Below are 18,043 nucleotides of genomic sequence, written 5' to 3'. Positions count from 1 at the left end.
TCCTATTGTCTGCAATATCCACCTTACTGGAATTCACATTGACTCGTACTATAGAGATTGCATAGAGCTTCTTAGTTCTGCAGCCTCTATCCTTGTTCTGTGGTTTTTGTACATATGTTCCGAGTATTTTACTCGGTTCTTGTTTGCTGTCTTTAGAGTGTTTTAAACTACAGTGAAGTCACATGACTAACCTCGCCAGCTCAATTTTGCTTTAAAATTGGACTTATGATGACCTATATTAAGACCTAAACTTAGTATGTGCTATTAAAATAAATTTAAAAAATTCAAGCAGTACATGTTTGCTGCTCAAGTTTTAAAGGAAGTCAGATCATTGAACTGGTGGAATTCACTGACAAAGCACCAGGAATCAGTTTGTTGAAGTGCTCAATCAGCTTTTGAAAGCAATAGCCTCTTCTGCAGATGCAGAAAATATTTTCTTCATTTCAGTTTATTCAACTAGTTCAGTTCAATGACGAGTGCATTAAATGTTAAGATGATTGGGAGTTGAAAAACAAAACAGAAGCTTGTTTTCTCTTTCAATCTATGACAAGTATGAATGGATGGTGACTAAAAACAACTAGTTCCATTCATTAAGTACAGATAATACTTCCTTTGTTTTAATAAGTTTTAAATGCATCCAGCACATTTAAGCTTGTCTGGTTTTTATTTGGTTAAATAAAATTTTAAAATGCTGGGGTGGGGAGGGGTGAATTCCACATTCCATCCAAATAGAGCTTGACAAAAATCACAAGTGAAAAATCCACCTAAAGAAATACACTATTCATCATTTTCTAACAGTGTAAATATTAATCTTAATTTAAGATGTACAGTTACTTAAATGTGTATAAATATAGTGTATCCTGCTGAGCAAAAAGTATCAAATTTAGTGTAAAGGCTGTATTTTATTGCAAATCCTGTTTTAATGCTTAACCAACTAATAAGAATCAACGTTTTTTAGAAAACTAAAGTACAAATGCAAGACTGAAATCAGTCCATCTTAAATTGGGCCTGTTTCCACTTCTGAAAACTTGATCTGCATTCTGCTGTCTGCAATAAGATGCAGTCTCCCTTCCTGCTTGTACCCCACAAATCTTTTCTGAGATGTCATAACTTCAACCGATCTCTTTTTTTTTATTCAAAGATGGTTTATCAGATTACGGAGGAAATGTTGTAGGTGTGTTGCTCCCTGATGCTAGAGAAACAAGGTGGGTGAGGTAATATCTTTTATTGGACCAGTTGATGTTGGTGAAAGAGACAAGCTTTCAAGCTATACAGAGCTCTTCAGGTCTTCATGTAGCTCAAAAGCTCACCCACTTCTTTCCAGAGGAAAATTTGGCACTTCAGAAACACTTAACCCAGATTCACAAAGGTATTTAACTTCAGTAGAAGTTAGGAACCTAAATACATTTGTGGATCTGGGCCTTATCTTCTAGCACTTGTAGTGTTCAATGAGCTCTTCTACACCATATATCGGGGTCAGCAACCTTTCGGAAGTGGTGTGCCGAGTCTTCATTTATTCACTCTTAATTTAAGGTTTCGCATGCCAGTAATACATTTTAACGTTTTTAGAAGGTCTCTCTCTATAAGTCTATATTATATAACTAAACTAGTGTATGTAAAGTAAACAAGGTTTTTAAAATGTTTAAGAAGCTTCATTTAAAATTAAATTAAAATGCAGATCTTATCAGTTTAGTGCAGTGGTTCTTAACCTGGGGTGCATGTACCCCCTGGGGGTGCAAGATGCCCTTTCTGGGGATGCGAGATATACAAGATTTTTTTTTAAAGAAGATAAATCATCAAAAACACAAACTAAGCACAGGCACATAAGTACAACTAGTTTGTTTCATCAAACCTACATAGTAACATTTTTTTAACGATTAGTGTAATATACAAAGTTTAAGTTTTAAAGTTTTTAAGCTAATTGTAGTGTAATTTTTGATAAGGGCTGCAGAGCGCTGGCCCCAGGCCAGGAGCAGAGTGCTGGGCTAGCTGCCGGTACTCCAAGCTGGCAGGAGGGCTGAGCAGGGCTGGAGGCCCGGACCCCGTGTGGCGGGGGCCGAGCGGCTGGAACCCCAGACCAGCAGCGAGGTGAGTGGGGCCAGCGGCTGGTATCCCAGGCTGGCAGCAGGCTGAGCGGGGCAGATGTCTGGGATCCCGGCTGGCAAGGGGCTGGCGGCCGGAACCCTAGACTGTCATGGTCTGAACTGGGTGGCGGACAGAAACCCAGACCGGCAGCGGTTCACCCACTGCTGATCTGGGGTTCCGCCAGCTCCTGCCAGCGTGGGTCCCAGCTGCCAGCCCCGCTCAGCCCGCTGCCAGCCTGGGGTTCCGTTCACCCAGGCAGGCACTGAGCTGAGCGGTGCCAGCGGCCGGGACCCCGGCTAGCAGCAGCGTACCAGTAAAAATTGGCTCGCGTACTGCCTTTGGCACGTGTGCCGCAGGTTGCCGACCCCTGGCATATATGGATTGTGAGGGTAAGTGGCAGTAGACCTCTATCTTCTATATGGTTTTAAACTGATTTTGTTATTTGTAGGAATGTGATGAAACTGGATTGATCTTAATTCGTATATTTGCTGATGGAGAAGGAGCAGCTTCCCTCCACAACTCTCTTTAACTCCAGTTCACTAAGTATATATGAATATCTCCAGACCAATGCTAATAAAATTGAGACGTTAATGCATGATTCCCTTCCTCCTCAACTGGTTTGCCCCTTTGCTCCAGTTGCCACCTGTGATAGAGTAAGGGCCTGAGTCTCCTGACATTTATTGACTTTAACAGAGTAACTTTTGCCTCTCACTAATGTGAGGTCAGAATCAGGCCTTCAGTTGCTATACAAATACATAATAAGGAACAGCCCTAGCCCCGATGGGCTTACTGTCCTGTTTGGATGAAGATTTAGTGTAATAAGGGGGCAGGGACTTGTCCGTACTTGTACAGCACTTGGCCCGAGGGGGCCCTGATTGTGGTGGGTGCCAAGGACCCATAATGTGGTGATTACTAGCAGGCCAGCCTGCATAGCAGGGCCATGGCTATGGTGGGGCTAGGGTGACCAAGTGTCCAGTTTTGGACCAGAACAGCTGGTCAAAAAGGAATCCTGATGGCTCTGGTCAGCACCACTCAATGTTCGGTTTGCATCACCGCGGTGAGGCTGGCAAGCTCCCTCCTAGCACTGTGGCCTGCGGGGCTCCCAGGTCTGGAAGCAGCTGGCATGTCCAGCTCCTAGCCTTAAGGGCTGCTAGGTGAGTCTGCGTGCTGCCCAGCCCACAGGTGCAGCTCCCATTGGCTGGGTCAGGGCAGGGGTGGAACTAGCGCTACTTGCAAGCGCTCAGCAGGCGGCTGTTGCGGGGTCACGTGGCGCATGCTTCTCCTGCTGCTGCATGGCCCTCTTCTCATGTGGCTCAGCTTGAGCTGCGGCACATGCCCTGCTGCGAACCACGGTCTGTCGCCCCATCACCAGCACCCAGGAGTTGAAGGTATGCGTATCCCTATCTCCCAGTGCTGGGAATGGGGCTGCGTCCCTATCATGCATTTCTCCCCATTCCAACCCCCACCCCCCATCATTGCATCCCTCCCCTGACCTATCCTGTCCCCCACACCTACCCATCCCAGCCCTGTACCCCTTACGGCACTCTCCCACCCATCCTCTCTACCTCCCAGAGCCGCTACCCCCATGTCCCTCACCCCTGCACTCCATTCACCACCATACACTGCTGCACTCCCATTATGGACCAATACACCCCTGTGCCCCCCACATCCTCATTCACCTGTAGCCTTCTGCCTCCCCACATACCCCTCCCACACCCTCCTCTCTCCTTCACTGCCCCCCTCACCTCCACCCTGCTCTTCTCCTTGGCCTCTCTCCTCCGCAAACCCCTACATCTTTTCCCCTACAGCCCCACCCCCTTTTCGGCTGGGTGATTTAGGCAGTCCCTGGAAAAGCGTGTCTGTAGGCAAGTGTGTGTGTGTGCATACATGCATGGCAAGTGGGTCTTTGTGTAGAGAGGTGTGTGTATTGCTGCATCACCTGCATGTGTATATACCTGTGTGAATACAATTTGTAGCCTAACTCCTGGACTTTTGTTACTCTTGCTGGCTTGCGCACAAGAAAATGGATGTTATGAAATGAATAGACATTTTATGCCAAGTTTTTAAAAGAGAAGGGAACGCTGAAAGAAACGTATTATTTCTTAAACAGTGAATGTTGACTAGTAATTGCAGAAGAGCCAATGTATCATACATTTCTCCCCATCTTTGTCTACCTACATTATAAACTTTGTTGCAGGCTCTCTCTTTTTATGTGGATGTCCAGCACCTACCACCCTGGAAACCTGATCTTTGGGGTCTCCAGGTACTAAACAATAATTGTAATAATAAATAATGTGGAAGTATGTGTTAGTGCATCCTAGATATGTACACATGAATACACATGTGCAGGGAGGTGTGGGAGTTTGTAGAAACTGCTTTATTTTTATAAGTATCTGGACCCGTGTGCATTTTTGTGGCTGTGCTCTATGGGTTTGTATCAGGCTGCAGGAGTGAGCCTTTAATGGACCCACTGTAGCTGTGATAATGGGTGGTCCTACTTCTACATGTACAATTACAATAACTTTAGTGAACAAAAACCATGGAGCTGGTTATGAAAAATGGGAAGAGGGAATGGTGAAAACCTTAGTGAAATTTCATTGACTGTTTTGCTGCCCCCTCTAGCATCATGTAACAAATAAAACCTGAACTTAGCAGGATCCATCTGTCAAAACAATAGCCAGGCCTGTTTGGGCCTTGCCGTGAAAACCAGGCCGTGCTTGAGGGTGGGGAAGACCAAGCGCCAGGGGGGAGATGGAGGGAGCGGAGGGCGGGGGTCAGGAAGCAGGGCGTGGGGGGTTTCTGCGATTAGAAAGCTGGCTGCCCTAGCTGGGCAAAGGCCTGTAGCTCAGGCGCCCCAGTCTGTCTGACCCAGCTCGCCGTGAGGAAGCTCGTGGGGCTCGGGCCCAGGGGAACAGAGAGAGGTTGATAGAGGCCGCGTAAGGCAGCCGCGCTCTGGTTGGCCCCTATGGGCCTCCGCGGCGGGTTAGCAATGGGGGCCCGGGCGAGCCTGGCTGCACTACAACAACCAGCAGGCCCTGGAGCCCGCCCCGCCCCTCCACTCGGGCCCCGCCGCACGGTGCTCCTGGGAGTTGCAGTCCAGGCCTTGAGCGGGCCGGGGCAGGGGCCATGCGGAGGTGAGAGGGGAGGGTTCCGGGTGGTGCGGGGGCGGGGGGTGTCTCGGATCTCGCAGCTGGGCGCTCGTGACTCCCCCGGGGGCAGCCAGGGCCTGGGCTGCTGCTGGGTTCGGCAGCTGGAAGGCTCCTGTGCCCTCCATTGGGGAGTGGGGGCAGAAAAGGGGTTGCTCTGTGGGAGTGGGGTGCTCTGGAGTGGGGGTTGGGGGTGCTCTGGGGGAGGGAGGGAGGGAGGAAGAAAGGGAAGGGAGGGGGAAGTCTGGGTGGGGCTGGGGGCTACAGAGTTGTGGGTGCTCTGGAAGGGAGGGAATGGGGGAAAGGATGATGACTGGGCGTTGGGGATGCTCAGGTCGGGGGAAGATGAAGACTGGGGGGTTGAGGGTGCTCTGAAGGAGGGGTGGGGGAAGGATGGAGGGAGGAAAGAGGGTTGGGGGTGCTCTGGGGGCGGAAGGGAGGGGAGATGAGAGGGAGCACGGGGGAAGGATGGGGGCTAGTAGGGGGTGCTGGTAGCTGTAGAGTTGGGGTGTTCTGGTGGAAGGATGAGGGATGCGGGGGTGCTGGGGGCTACAGAGTTGGGGTGCTCTGGGGAGGAAGGGAGGGGATGGGAAAGGATGATGATGGGGGTTGGGGATGCTCAGGTGGTGGGAAGATGAGGGTTGGGGTGCTCTGGAGGAAGAAGGGGGAGCTTGGGGGGGAAAGGAAGGATGGGGATTTGAGGTGCTTTGGGGGAAGAAAAGTGGGGGTTGAAGGTGCTCTGGGGGAATGATTTCCTTGTGTGCAAGTTCCTGTGAGATTCCTTTAATAGAGACAGCCTGTACCTGAATTCCAGCGTTGCCAGCTCTCGTGATTTTATTGTGAGTCCTACAATACTTAGTGTTTTTCTTAAAGCCCCAGTTCCTGGATCAAGAGAGGGCAACAATGTCTCAGCTTCCATTAAAAAAAAAAAAAAAAAGGTACTAGCTTTTGTGACTGCAGAGAAAAGCTTGAAAACACCAAGTGAGTTTGCCCTAAAGGATCTTAAACCTCAACAGAAATAAAAAGCCCAGTATTTATTATTTTAAAATAAATCTAATTATTTCAGTGCGTGGCCCAAGTCATGATTTTTGAGGCTTTGGGTTGGCCACCTTGCAATCTTTCATGTTCCCATCACCCCCTGAAGTGAGTGAGGACAGCCTGTCTGCTCTGCAGTGAGAGGTTTGAGCAGTCTCCATTTGCTACCAAAGTTCAGTATCACTGATGCAATACCTGGCCTAAAAGCTTCTGTGTTAATTTCTACTCCAGTTAAACACAGGAAAGGATGGTGAAATGCGGGGAGTCTTTGGCAAAGGCAAAACCAAGTAGCGATTTTAAAAAAGAAAGTTCCAATTTAACACAGAGAGGGGTCAGATGGAGTTGGCACATCACACCAATAATTGATAATAAAACAAAATATCATAATGCAACCATTTAAATCCATGGTTTGCTCACGCTTTGAATACTGCATGTAGTTCTGGTCGCCTCATCTCAAAAAAGGTCTTTTAGAATTGGGAAAAGCCCAGAGAAGGGCAATACAAAGGATTAGGGGTCTGGAACAGCTTTTCTATAAGGAGAAATTAAAAACGCTGGGGCTGTTCAGCTTAGAAAAGAGGCGACTAAGGGTAGATACGATGGAGGTCTATAAAATCATGACGGGTGTGGAGACAGTGAACAGGGAAGTATTATTTACCCCTTCACATAACAAGAACTGTGTGGGTCACCCGATGAAATTAGTAGGCAGCAAGTTTAAAACAAGCGTGAAGATGTACTTTCTTACCCAATGCACAGTCCATCTGTGGAATTCATTGCCAGGGGATGTTGTGAAGGCCAAAAGTATAACAGGGTTCAAAAAAGAATTAGATAAGTTCATGGAGGATAGGGCCATCAATGGCTATTAGCCAAGATGGTCAGGGATACAATCCCATGCTCTGGGTGTCCCTAAACCTTTGACTGCCAGAAGCTGGGACTGGACAATGGGATAGATCAGTACTTCTCAAACTGTGGGTCGGAACCCCATTTTAATGGGGTTACCAGGGCCAGCATTAGACTTGCTGGCACCCAGAGCTGAATCTGAGCTCCACTCCCACCCAAGGTGGCGGGGCTTGGGCTGTGGCCTCCTCTCCCCCACCCAAGGTGGCAGGGCTCGGGCTCGGGCTCCGGCACCCTCCTGGGGTCATGTAGTAATTTTGTTGTCAGAAGGGTGTCACGGTGCAATGAAGTTTGAGAACCCTTGAGATAGATCAATTGAAATTGCCCTGTCCTGTTCATTCCCTCTGAAGCATCTAGCACCTGCCACTGTCAGAGACAGTATATTGGGCTTGATGGACCATTGTTCTGATTCAGTATGGCTGTTCTTATGTTGTTATACCAGCACTTTCTAAGTTTTCATTTAAAAACAAAGTGAAGTTTCTAGCTGTGATTGTTGTGAAGAAACCTTCACCCAACACTGAGCTGTTTGCCCAAATGTTCCCCAGTGCGTGGCTGTCTGCCTGAGTTTAGAGGCAGCCTGAAACAATCGCTCTAGGAGAGGTGTGGGCAGCTCCATTCATAACAATAAAGTATTAAAGCCTGAATCTTAATACGTGTTTAGACCTTTGTTAATCATTTCACTGTTCATAACTTTTGCAGAAACATCCTGTGCCTCTAAGATTGGGAGTTGGGCTTGAGAAGTGTTAATCATTTCACTGTTCATAACTTTTGCAGAAACATCCTGTGCCTCTAAGATTGGGAGTTGGACTTGAGAAGTGTATCAACTATTTCTTGTGTATCAACTATTCCTCCCCCTATTCTGACCTTGGTGCAGGCACTGAGAGAAGGAAACAAAAAGCCACAGAACTGTAGATGCCAATGTCCTTTAAAGTTCTGTACGAAATAACAAGTGCAAGGCAATGTGCCATGGGTGGAGCAAGTTCTCCCTTAGAAAGGCAGATTGATAATCAAGTTTATAACTATATTCTAGAATGCTGCCAACTTTCTGCTTTCTTTGATGGTCTCTGATGGCTTTGTTTTTGATTTTGGGTTTTTTTTATTGCACTGAGTCATTTGAAGCTAGGCAGAATTAATTTTTTTAAATAGATCTTCCGTAAATAAAAATTACAGGATTGAATGTGAATTAAAAAAAAAAGTGTTCCTGTCATATTTTAAATTTTCCAAAAATCATCTGTGTGCCTTTCTGATTGACATCAGTGAGAATTCTGCCATGAAGTGTATTTTTAGTTCCATCTTGTGCTTTATAGCCCACCTGGACTGTCACATTGTCTTCCTAGTGTTCTTATAAAGGACTGAAAGACAGAATATCTGCAGAATTATAAATATGGTAGATTTGGGTGTGTGGGGGGAGTAAAGCACTCTCTGTAATTCACTGACTCCCTCTGTTGTGTTTCCATGCCCAGGGTCAACAGCAGCCAGTCTAGCGATGAGCTCCTCCTAGAGGATTTGGAGACAGAGGGAGAGAGGCAGCTGAAGAGCCTCCTTCACCATCAGCTTGATACTGCTGTCTCTATTGAACAGTAAGTATTGAACTAGCCAGCATTGTCCAGCAAAGCACAAGGCTAAAGGCTGCCCCTGCTGGCACTTCGGTGCCGGCGGACAGAGCTCATTCAGATTCTTGAGAGCAGCAGCACGGCAACATTAATGCTGTAGCATGCAGGTGATGAGAAGATATTGGTATAGGTGAATCATTGACAAATACATGGAGGCAGGTTGCACAAGCAGAGCTTCCTGTGCTGTGTCTCACTCAAGCAGTGAGCACTGGAGCACGGCTCTTTCTCCCAACAGTGTCATCATGCAAACACACAGTGCAGTTAGATTTTTCAGCCACTAGGTGACACTGCACATAATAGAAATATACACTGCTTGATGCTCCCTTGCTTTATAAGCTTATAGTATCAGGTAAAAGAATGTGGAGTATGTCCAGGCTTCAGAAGCACAGCATCTCTGGTGCTCGTGCTAGGCTGGTGGTGATGAGAGCATATCCAGGTTTATATAAAGGCCAGGATCTTACCCCCCCACTTAACTTCTGAGCCCTAAGGACATCTCGCTGTGCTGTTGATTTGGGTTGCAGGTGCGTGTCCAAGCGGCGATGCTTCGCCCCAGCTGCTCTTTACAAGCCCTTTGGAGAGGAGGCGGCAGGGACTCTGACCTTATCGCAGTTCCAGGCACTGCAGGAGAGTGAGCAAGAAACAGCCTCTCTTCGGGAACTGGGGCTCTCAGACTCGGAGATCCTGCTCTGGAAGAACCATGGTTCAGCAGATAAGGTGGGGAAGGAGCTTTACTAGCAACCGCAGGAACCTGGAATCCAGCATAGAGAGCCCTCTAGAACAAAATGGAGTCTGGAGTCCAAAGCTCTGCAGAGCGTATTAATACTAGCCAATAATAAATTGCAGATTTTAAGGCACCTCAAGCATTCTCCAAGGAATGGCTAACAGTATGTCTATCTTCCATAGAGCTGCATTCACAAATAGGTAGAGCCCTGTGCGGATACACAGTTTATATCCGCAGATATAAATCGGTAACTGCAGAGCTCTATTAGGAAGTGCAGTGACAAAAGCACAGCCTGGCAGGCTGCCGCTCCCAGGAGCCGGTGTCCTGTGCTGGCAGCTCCTCCAGCGTGGTTGTACCACTCCCAGCCCTGCCCACTGGAGCGGGCACCACACTCACTGGCAGCTGTCCCTGGTTGCACTAGTGCAGTGGGTGGTGCTAGGAGTGGTACAGCCAAGCTGGAGGGGCTGCTGGCGCAGGGCACTGGCTCCTGGAAGCGACGGACCGCCAGGCTGCTGCTTTTACCACTTTGGTTCCGATTTATATCTGTGGATATAAATTGTGTATCTGTGCAGGGCGCTACAAATAGATTGGCAAACTGGAGCAGATGTTAGCCATTGCCCAGTTAAAGAGAGCCAGAAACAGTGGGGTATGTGGATACAAATAAATAAGGAGCAAAGTAAATGAAATCAGAACTATCAGTAAGATCAGATGAGAATGAGCTCTGTGTCCTTTTAACCCCTCTGGGTGGTGGGTTCCTAGCTTTGAAAATAATGATGTTTCTGCCCTTGTCTGGTGATAACAGTAGCTCTTGTCGCTAATCAGTGCCCCTCTAGTCTGAATTAGGTGTTTTTTCTCCTAAGCGATGCTGCTACTGTGTTTCAGGGCTCTGGGCTAGGGGCAGCCCCTGAAGCCATGCGGGAACGGCTGCGAGCCATCCAGGAGAAGATCACAGAGCGCCAGCGCATTTTGTCCCTGCCGCAGAGGTTTGCTGGCAGCAAACAGCTGAGTCGGCGGGAGATGGAGATTGAGAATGCGCTCTTCCAGGGGACGGACCGTCACTCCTTCCTGCGGGCACTCTACCACCAAGGTACACGGGCTCCCCAACGCCATCAGTGGCCCTAGCAGGGTGGGAGTAACTCACTGAGCACCTGGGTGTGCAGGAGCAAGTGTTCTGTGAACGTAGATCTGGAGTGTTTCTTTCTTGCCCTTTCTCCCTAAAGAAATCTTCTGGACTGTGCGATGGGTGGGAAGGAGCTATTTTCATTTTGTCCAGAGAATCTTGCATGAACAGACCGTTTAAAGAAAGGACTCTCTAACATATGAGTCTGCACAGAGCCACTGTCAGAATGAACACGCCCGCACTGGCAGGCTGAATTCAGCGCTCTCTGACAGCTGTGCAACCCTGTTGGTTCACTGGGATGGCATGGGTGTAACTGGAGACAGAGTTCAGCCTGTATGTATAATAGCAGCATGTAACCTGGTTCTCTTATTCATTATTTGTACTGCTGTAGTGCCTAGAGGGCCAACCAAAATCAGTGCCTATCATGCTAGACAGAGTGAATACACAAAGTAAGACTGTCCCTATCCTGAATTGCTATCAGGCTAAATATAGAAGACAGACTCAGGGTTAGACAGAAACTGAGCGGGGAAGTGATTTGGCCAAGGTCACCCAGCAGGGTCAGTGGCAGAGTCCGAACTAAAACCCAGGTGTCCTGATTCCCAGCCCAGGACCCTCTCCACTTCACCACACTGCCTCTCACCCAAGCATCAGTTTTCTCCTGCCCCTTGGTTGTATTCTTTCTTACAGTCTGAGCCTTAGGCAGTGATATCTGGCACTGCCCTAGGCGACTGCAGAAACGCATCATGCACCAGATCATAGCAAGGGTCACATTTAAAGGGGTATTGCAAGCCTAACAATTAGGTTTTGTTTGTTAGAAAAACTGTTTAATGGAGGTGCTTTTCATGACTTATTTTTAAAAATGCCTTTTTGATTATTCAAGTAAGACATGCATCCGACGAAGTGGGTATTCACCCATGAAAGCTTATGCTCCAATACATCTGTTAGTCTATAAGGTGCCACAGGACTCTTTGCCGCTTTTTTTGATTATTATTATTATTGTTGTTTGTTTGTATTATTGGCGTGGTTAGGAGCCCTGGTCATTGTCTAGGTCCCCATTGCACTAAGCGCTCTACAAACACAGTACAGAAAGATGGTCCTTGCTCCAAAGAGCTGACAATCTAATGACATTGATCCCCATTCCCACCTACAGCTGCAGCGTCCAGGAAGTGCAGCTGCCCAGGGACTAACCACTCTGGTGTTACACTGCACTCTGCTGGGACCCTAACACAGTAAAAAAGCACCCTATTTAATGCTACATGGATGAGGGGAAAGTTTCTTTTTTGCCCTTGCTTCCATTAAATAAAGTAAGGCAGTGTTATTGGTAACCCAGGCAAGGAAGCACCTTTAAATCCCTGATTTTTAACCTGACAGTGTCCCTGAAAGCTCAACAAAATGTGTTTGTTCAAAATAACATTTTTAAAAAGCTGCATGGCAGGAAATAAGCTTCACTAGCTATAAGCACGGACCAGGTGGAGAAAGGTCTCTGCTAGCTGGAGCACAGGGGAACCAGTCAGTGTGCTGATCTCTGGAACATATTGAAATCAAGTGGCAGATTATCAAGTCCACAGGATAATTGAGTTGGGAATGAGAGCCATAGAAAACATTCTGGTAGAGTTGCTGTTCTTCCCGGAAACCTGTTCTAATCTGGAATACCATCAGTTACTGCTGGCAGCCTACATTTTGCCTTTCAGTGACCCCCAGTCTCCTGCCAGAGGCTGGACTTAGCTGCCCTAGAGCAGAACTTTCTGTCTTTGGGGCCCAGACTTTAGCCCTCCCCAGTAATCTATTCATTTACTTGTGGTGGTAGTCGGTTTTGTCATGTCACCATATTTCTTTACTGTGGATTAGATGAAGCTCAGAAGAGGATGGTGAATGAAAAGGACCCAATGGGTGATTTGGAGACTGTCTGTCAAGAGATGCTAAAAAAGCCATTGACCGGGAAATCCCAGTCTACAGAAAGTGATCCATGCTTGCCTTGCTTCCCCTCCCCAAGTGGACCTGTGGTTAAGGGTACCACACAGCTTCTGGATCAGGGAGAGCAGACAGAAGAGTATGGAGGTCCCAGCCTCCCCGCGATTAAGGCAGCGGGAACTGTGGCCCAGCGACCCACCCTGGGGCCTGCAACTGTAAAGGAGCCCGTGGAGTTCATCCCAGAAGAGGAGATCCGCAAGAATCGTCTCTCGGAGGAGGAGATCAGGAGCATCTCCCGGTTTTCCTCCTACAAGCCGGGAGAGCCAAGCAAGGTATGGTAAACGTCAAGCTGAAGGTAATAAACTGGGTATGTTCCCTCTTCACAGTTATAATTGTACCATATAAGCTGGGTGCAAAACTGATTGGAAAACCATTCCCAGAGAGTAATTATCAGTGGTTCACAGTCATGATGGAAGGGTGTATTGAATGCAGTCCCGCAGGGATCAGTTCTGGGTCCAGTTCTGTTAAGTATCTTTATCAGTGATTTAGATAATGGCATAGAGAGTACACTTATAAAGTTTGCGGACGATACCAAGCCGGGAGGGGTTGCAAGTGCTTTGGAAGTTAGGATTAAAATTCAAAATGATCTGGACAAACTGGAGAAATGGTCTGAAGTAAATAGGATGAAATTAAATAAGAACAAATGCAAAGTCCTCCACTTAGGAAGGAACAATCAGTTGCACGTGTACAAAATGGGAAATGACTGCGTAGGAAGGAGTACTGCGGAAAGGGATCTCGGGGTCATAGTGGACCACAAGCTAAATATGAGTCAACAGTGTAACACTGTTGCAGAATAAGTGAACATTATTCTGGGATATATTAGCAAGAATGCTGTAAGCAAGACACAAGAAATAACTCTTCCACTCTACTCCGCACGGATTAGGCCTCAACTGGAGTATTGTGTCCAATTCTGGGTGCCACATTTCAGGAAAGATGTGGACAAATTGGAGAAAGTCCAGAGAAGAGCAACAAAAATGATGAAAGGTCTAGAAAACATGACCTATGAGGGAAGATTGAAAAAATTGGGTGTGTTTAGTCTGGAAAAGAAAAGACTGAGAGGAGACATGATAACCGTTTTCAAGTACCTAAAAGGTTGTTACAAGGAGAAGAATTGTTCTTCTTAACCTCTGAGGATAGGACAAGAATCAGTGGGCTTAAATTGAGGCAAGGGAGGTTTAGGTTGTACATTAGGAAAATTGTCCTAACTGTAAGAGTGGTTAAGCACTGGAATAATTTGCCCAGGGAAGTTGTGGAATCTCCATCATTGGAGATTTTGAAGAGCAGGTTAGACAAACACCTGTCAGGAATGGTCTAGATAATACTTAGTCCTGCCATGAGTGCAGGGGACTGGACTAGATGACTTCTCGAGGTTCCTTCCAGTCCTTTGATTCTATGCCCTAATGTGGAGCTCTGGGGATGCTATTCTGGCATCTGTATTAGATTTATGGATTCCAAGGCCAGAAGGGGCTAGTGGGCAGAATCCTAATGGATAAAGATTCCTGCTTGCTAATGATAGAGCATCACCAAACGAGTGTGTGCAGTCACCTCCCAGCCAAAGGAGAAATAGCCTCCTCTGCTGGGGAATAAAGGGGGATCTTTGGAGTCAACAAAAGAGATTCCCTTGCTTAAATACTCATAGGATACCTAGCTGCCAGCCATGCTTCAAACCCAGCCCCAGATGGACTAAAGCGGGAGGAAGATCTCTGGCTCTGAGACCTAGACTAACACAGTGCTGCCTCCATAACTAGTCATGAGCAATCTGACTGCCTTCCCGCAATGCTATGTTTAAACCTTGTTTAACAGGCAGCAAGAGCTCATGATATAAATAACTGGAGCCAACAGGAACCGGTGTAGATATAGTGTGATACAGCCTCAAAGAAGCCATAAGATGCCCTCCCATATATGGCTGTCTCTGTCCTCTAAACATACAACCACCAGTGTGGGGCAGGGGGAGGGCTGTAGGGGGATGAGAGGGGCAGGGCCAGGCCCTTCCCATGTGGGGCAGGGGGAGGGCTGTAGGGGGATGAGAGGGGCAGGGCCAGGCCCTTCCCATGTGGGGCAGGGGGAGGGCTGTAGGGGGATGAGAGGGACAAGGCCAGGCACTTCCCATGGGGAGCAGAAGGGGCTGTAGGGGGAATGAGAGAGGTGGGGCTAGCCCCTCGCTGTGTGGGGCAAGCAGGCTGTAGGGGGAGTGAGAAGGGCGAGGCTAGCCCCTTGCCGTGTGGGGCAAGCAGGCTGTAGAGGGGTGAGAGTGGCAGGGCCAGCCTCCCACCGTGTGGGGTGGGGGGGCTGTAGGGGGAGTGCAAGGGTCAGGGCTAGCCCCTTCCGGTGTGTGGCAGAGGGGCTGTGGGAGTGAGATGGGAGTTAGCTGTATAGAGATGGCCCTTCTCACACAAGGCTGTGGTGACTCTTTCTCTCCCTCCTCCCCACATTGTTCTGGGGGCTGATTAGGTGCTGTATTTGAAGAACCTGAGCACTCGGGTGACAGTGAGGGAGCTGGTCTCTTTGTTTGCTCGGTTCCAGGAGAAGGATGGCACACCGATCCAGTTCCGTCTGCTGAGTGGCCGCATGAGGGGCCAGGCCTTCATCACCTTTCCCAGTGAGTCGCTCAGCTGCATCTCGCAGGCCTTTCCTGATGAGTGAAGGTGCAGTGTCAGCTCCACAGTGCACTGTGCTGGAAGGGCCACGCTCCCTGGGGTAAAAGGGGAATTTGGCCTCCATGCTTATCTGACCTCAGCATCCCCACACTGCCCCACTGACGAATTCCAGCCCTCCCGTAGAATAATAGGGGGATTCAGTGTCATATGTTCACTGAGTGCTGGCATTCCCCACACACTGCTCTACTGATGAGCTTATAACAGTGCACAAGAGCTAGAAATAGTCAGGAGAAGACCACATGGTCCTGAGGTCTGTGCTTGAACCCAGTGGGCTTGAGAGCAGAGCTGGTTGTAAGAGCAGTTATATGTGCCCTGTAACCTGAGCTCACTTTACTCTCCTGTTCCAGGTGTCGAGGTTGCACGGGAAGCAATGCTGCTGGTGAACGGCTATAGCCTGCTGGGGAAAACGCTGGTGATAGAGTTTGGGAAAAGTAAGGTGCAGTCATCAAGTGTTGACTCTGTCTCCCACAGCTCATGTGCCACAGACCGTGCAGAGAAACCCACTACTAACTAGTGGACAAGTAATCTGTGGGGCATGTGTGGATCCTCATGGGTTGTGGTTACTCAGCTGTTGGAACCATCCTTTAATGCTCTGATTCTGAGCTCAACATTCAGGTATATAAGTCCCAGCGTGGGACAGGGGAGTCCTGGGAGCTAAGTTCCTTCAAGTGAGACGCAGAGGAAAGCTAGAGGCAGTCCCACTCAGCATGGGACAGAGGTGACGCTTGGGATGACAGGAACAGAGGCAACCTTGCCCGGTGTAAGGCAGAAGGGATGCTGAGGTCAGTGGCTTGATAACAGACACTGGTTTGAAGGAGTCTGAGGATCTTAAATTGCTGTGTGTTTGAACACTCATACCATGCAGCATGTTCTGAGGGATGAGTCCTGTGCTGTATTCCATTCTGTATATAGTTTAAACAAATAGCTTTATGCTGTTTGTACAGGATGCCTGCTTTGTCACCACCTCCAGGGTAGGTGATAGCTGTTCCCTCCTGTTTATATCTGTATTTTGGTGCTGCCGTCTGAATGGCCTTTAAGGGAGGTGAATATGTAAATAAATGTGTTCAAGTTGTATTTTCCTAGTGCATGTCTCTGTTCCCCAGATGCTCTTGAGCCTTTTGCCCTCTCAGTATTGCAGGAAAGCTGCATCCATCATCTCCTTTGCCCAGAGGAAATCTTTTTGGAGACTAGGAGCCTCCTGTGTAGGGCCTTTCCTTTAGGACCAGGTATATTGTGCTTTGCAGACTAACAGCAGATCTCACACCTTCCTCACAAGTTACTGTACTGGAGCAGACCAGCAATGGTCTGTCTGGTCTGGGAGCCTGTCTCTGACAGTGGATAGTGCTGGAGGGTTCAGAAGACAGACATAAATGCCCCTCCCCTCACTCCATAGCCACACTGTTACATCAATGTATTTGATTATACTGTGCTACATGACTGGGAAAACTTCTTGACCCCTCACTCTTGATCCACTAAAGCCCTGAAGCACAACGATTGGTAGACTTTGTAATTTTTCCCAGCTAGTCTCACTGTAGATGCTGTTCTTGATATAAATGTTCAATTGCTTTCTGAGAATTATGCGGTTTTCTTCAGGAACAGCCTCCTCTGTCAGTAAATATGGCAGGTTATTGTAATGCTTCTTCCCCACCAACCCGACTGTTTCTGGAGAGAAGCATTTGAGATCCCCTTGCCCTCTGATTGATGGAACCAGATTTCATGGCTTTAACAGAGATGAGCTGTGCAACACCTGCCACACACCCAGAAGGGATGCAAATTCCCTATAACAGCTGGTTCCTTCCCCAAACGTCCAGCTATTAACCCTGCTGTCTGTTGCTTTTTTCTCCCCTTGTCTAGTCTCCCCCTAGCCTGTCAGTTTGATTTTTTTCTAGCTATTGTCTCTTGTCAGCTCTCGGTAGCCTTTCATCATGTGCCATGTGCAAGATCCAGGCTTGAGTTCAAACGTCAAATGGAGTGATGTGTAGTGTCCTACTTGTAATGCTGGGGGCGATGGCTTTAGAGCAAAACAAGCAGAATGCGGAAGTGTTACTACATCCAGCCTTGAAGAATGCTCTACACACTACAACAGAGCTCTCTGGCTTTGGTTCTGACCACCTTTGCCCTTACAAACTCTGGAGGCCTAATTCTTCAAAGCAGCAGCGTGATAGGCACAACGTCTGAGGAGCTTTCTTGGACTCTTCGAACACCAGAGTTCCTTTGAGGCCCTGTCTGGTGACAGCCTGCTTAGTTCACGTTGCCACGGAATGTTTGTGCATCACAATGGGGATGGTTCCAAGCTCAGCACTGGCTGGGATTTAAATTGAATTTCATAGGAAATGGAGAAGGTGGAATTTTCTTCCGCTTTAAAAGAGAGTAGAAAACAGAGGGACATGCCAGAGGTAGGTCTAGTTTATCCATTTTGTTTCCTTTCATGAGCGAGTCTTTTAATTCAGTTTACACCTTTCATGCCCACGCTTCTCTGAACATGTGCACACTTTAATGATCATACAGAACTGATAGTGGGACTGGGGGATAGGGTGAGAGCTCTAGCAACGGGGGCCAAAATCACCTTACCTAATACATTTGGGCAAGTGGGGTGCACTAATTGTTACATGTATGCACTGAGTTTGGGCAGGGTAAGTTCAAAAATCAAGACAGACCAAAAACCACAATATAGTCCTTTTAAAAAAAGCCCTAAACTCATGATTTTTTGGGTCTGACTCATGATTTTTGATCTCTTGAGATTGGCAGTACAGGAGTAGGGTTAGGGGGTTACTGTATTTCAAATTCCCAAATAGAGAACA

General features: G+C 47.8%; 1 protein-coding gene across 2 annotated transcripts; it reads left to right on the top strand.

Annotated features, from left to right (window-relative positions):
- Positions 1–5,068: 5,068 nt before the first annotated feature.
- On the top strand, positions 5,069–16,316 carry RBM41 (RNA binding motif protein 41). Of its 2 annotated transcripts, none has more exons than XM_084640274.1 (7): positions 5,069–5,219; positions 8,624–8,740; positions 9,295–9,487; positions 10,377–10,581; positions 12,463–12,857; positions 15,109–15,184; positions 15,590–16,316. In XM_084640274.1, exons 1-7 carry the CDS (start codon positions 5,212–5,214, stop codon positions 15,754–15,756), a joined length of 1,161 nt encoding a protein of 386 aa, XP_084496400.1. In that variant the 5' UTR covers positions 5,069–5,211; the 3' UTR covers positions 15,757–16,316. The 2 variants fall into 2 exon arrangements, with proteins under 2 accessions (XP_084496400.1, XP_084496399.1); XM_084640273.1 differs by having other exon boundaries at positions 5,085–5,219; positions 15,037–15,184.
- Positions 16,317–18,043: the final 1,727 nt, after the last annotated feature.

Source organism: Lepidochelys olivacea (assembly GCF_965140295.1).
Source record: "Lepidochelys olivacea isolate rLepOli2 genome assembly, chromosome: 9".
Taxonomy (NCBI): Eukaryota; Metazoa; Chordata; order Testudines; family Cheloniidae; genus Lepidochelys; species Lepidochelys olivacea.
The sequence above is the reverse complement of the archived record's forward strand: the minus strand, read 5'-3'. Positions and strand labels throughout refer to the sequence as shown.

Excerpts from the sequence above, each read along its gene's own strand:
- RBM41 (XM_084640273.1), top strand. Across the intron at positions 9,488-10,376 it reads ACCATGGTTCAGCAGATAAG|GGCTCTGGGCTAGGGGCAGC; the intron begins GTGGGGAAGGAG and ends ACTGTGTTTCAG. Across the intron at positions 10,582-12,462 it reads GCGGGCACTCTACCACCAAG|ATGAAGCTCAGAAGAGGATG; the intron begins GTACACGGGCTC and ends ACTGTGGATTAG.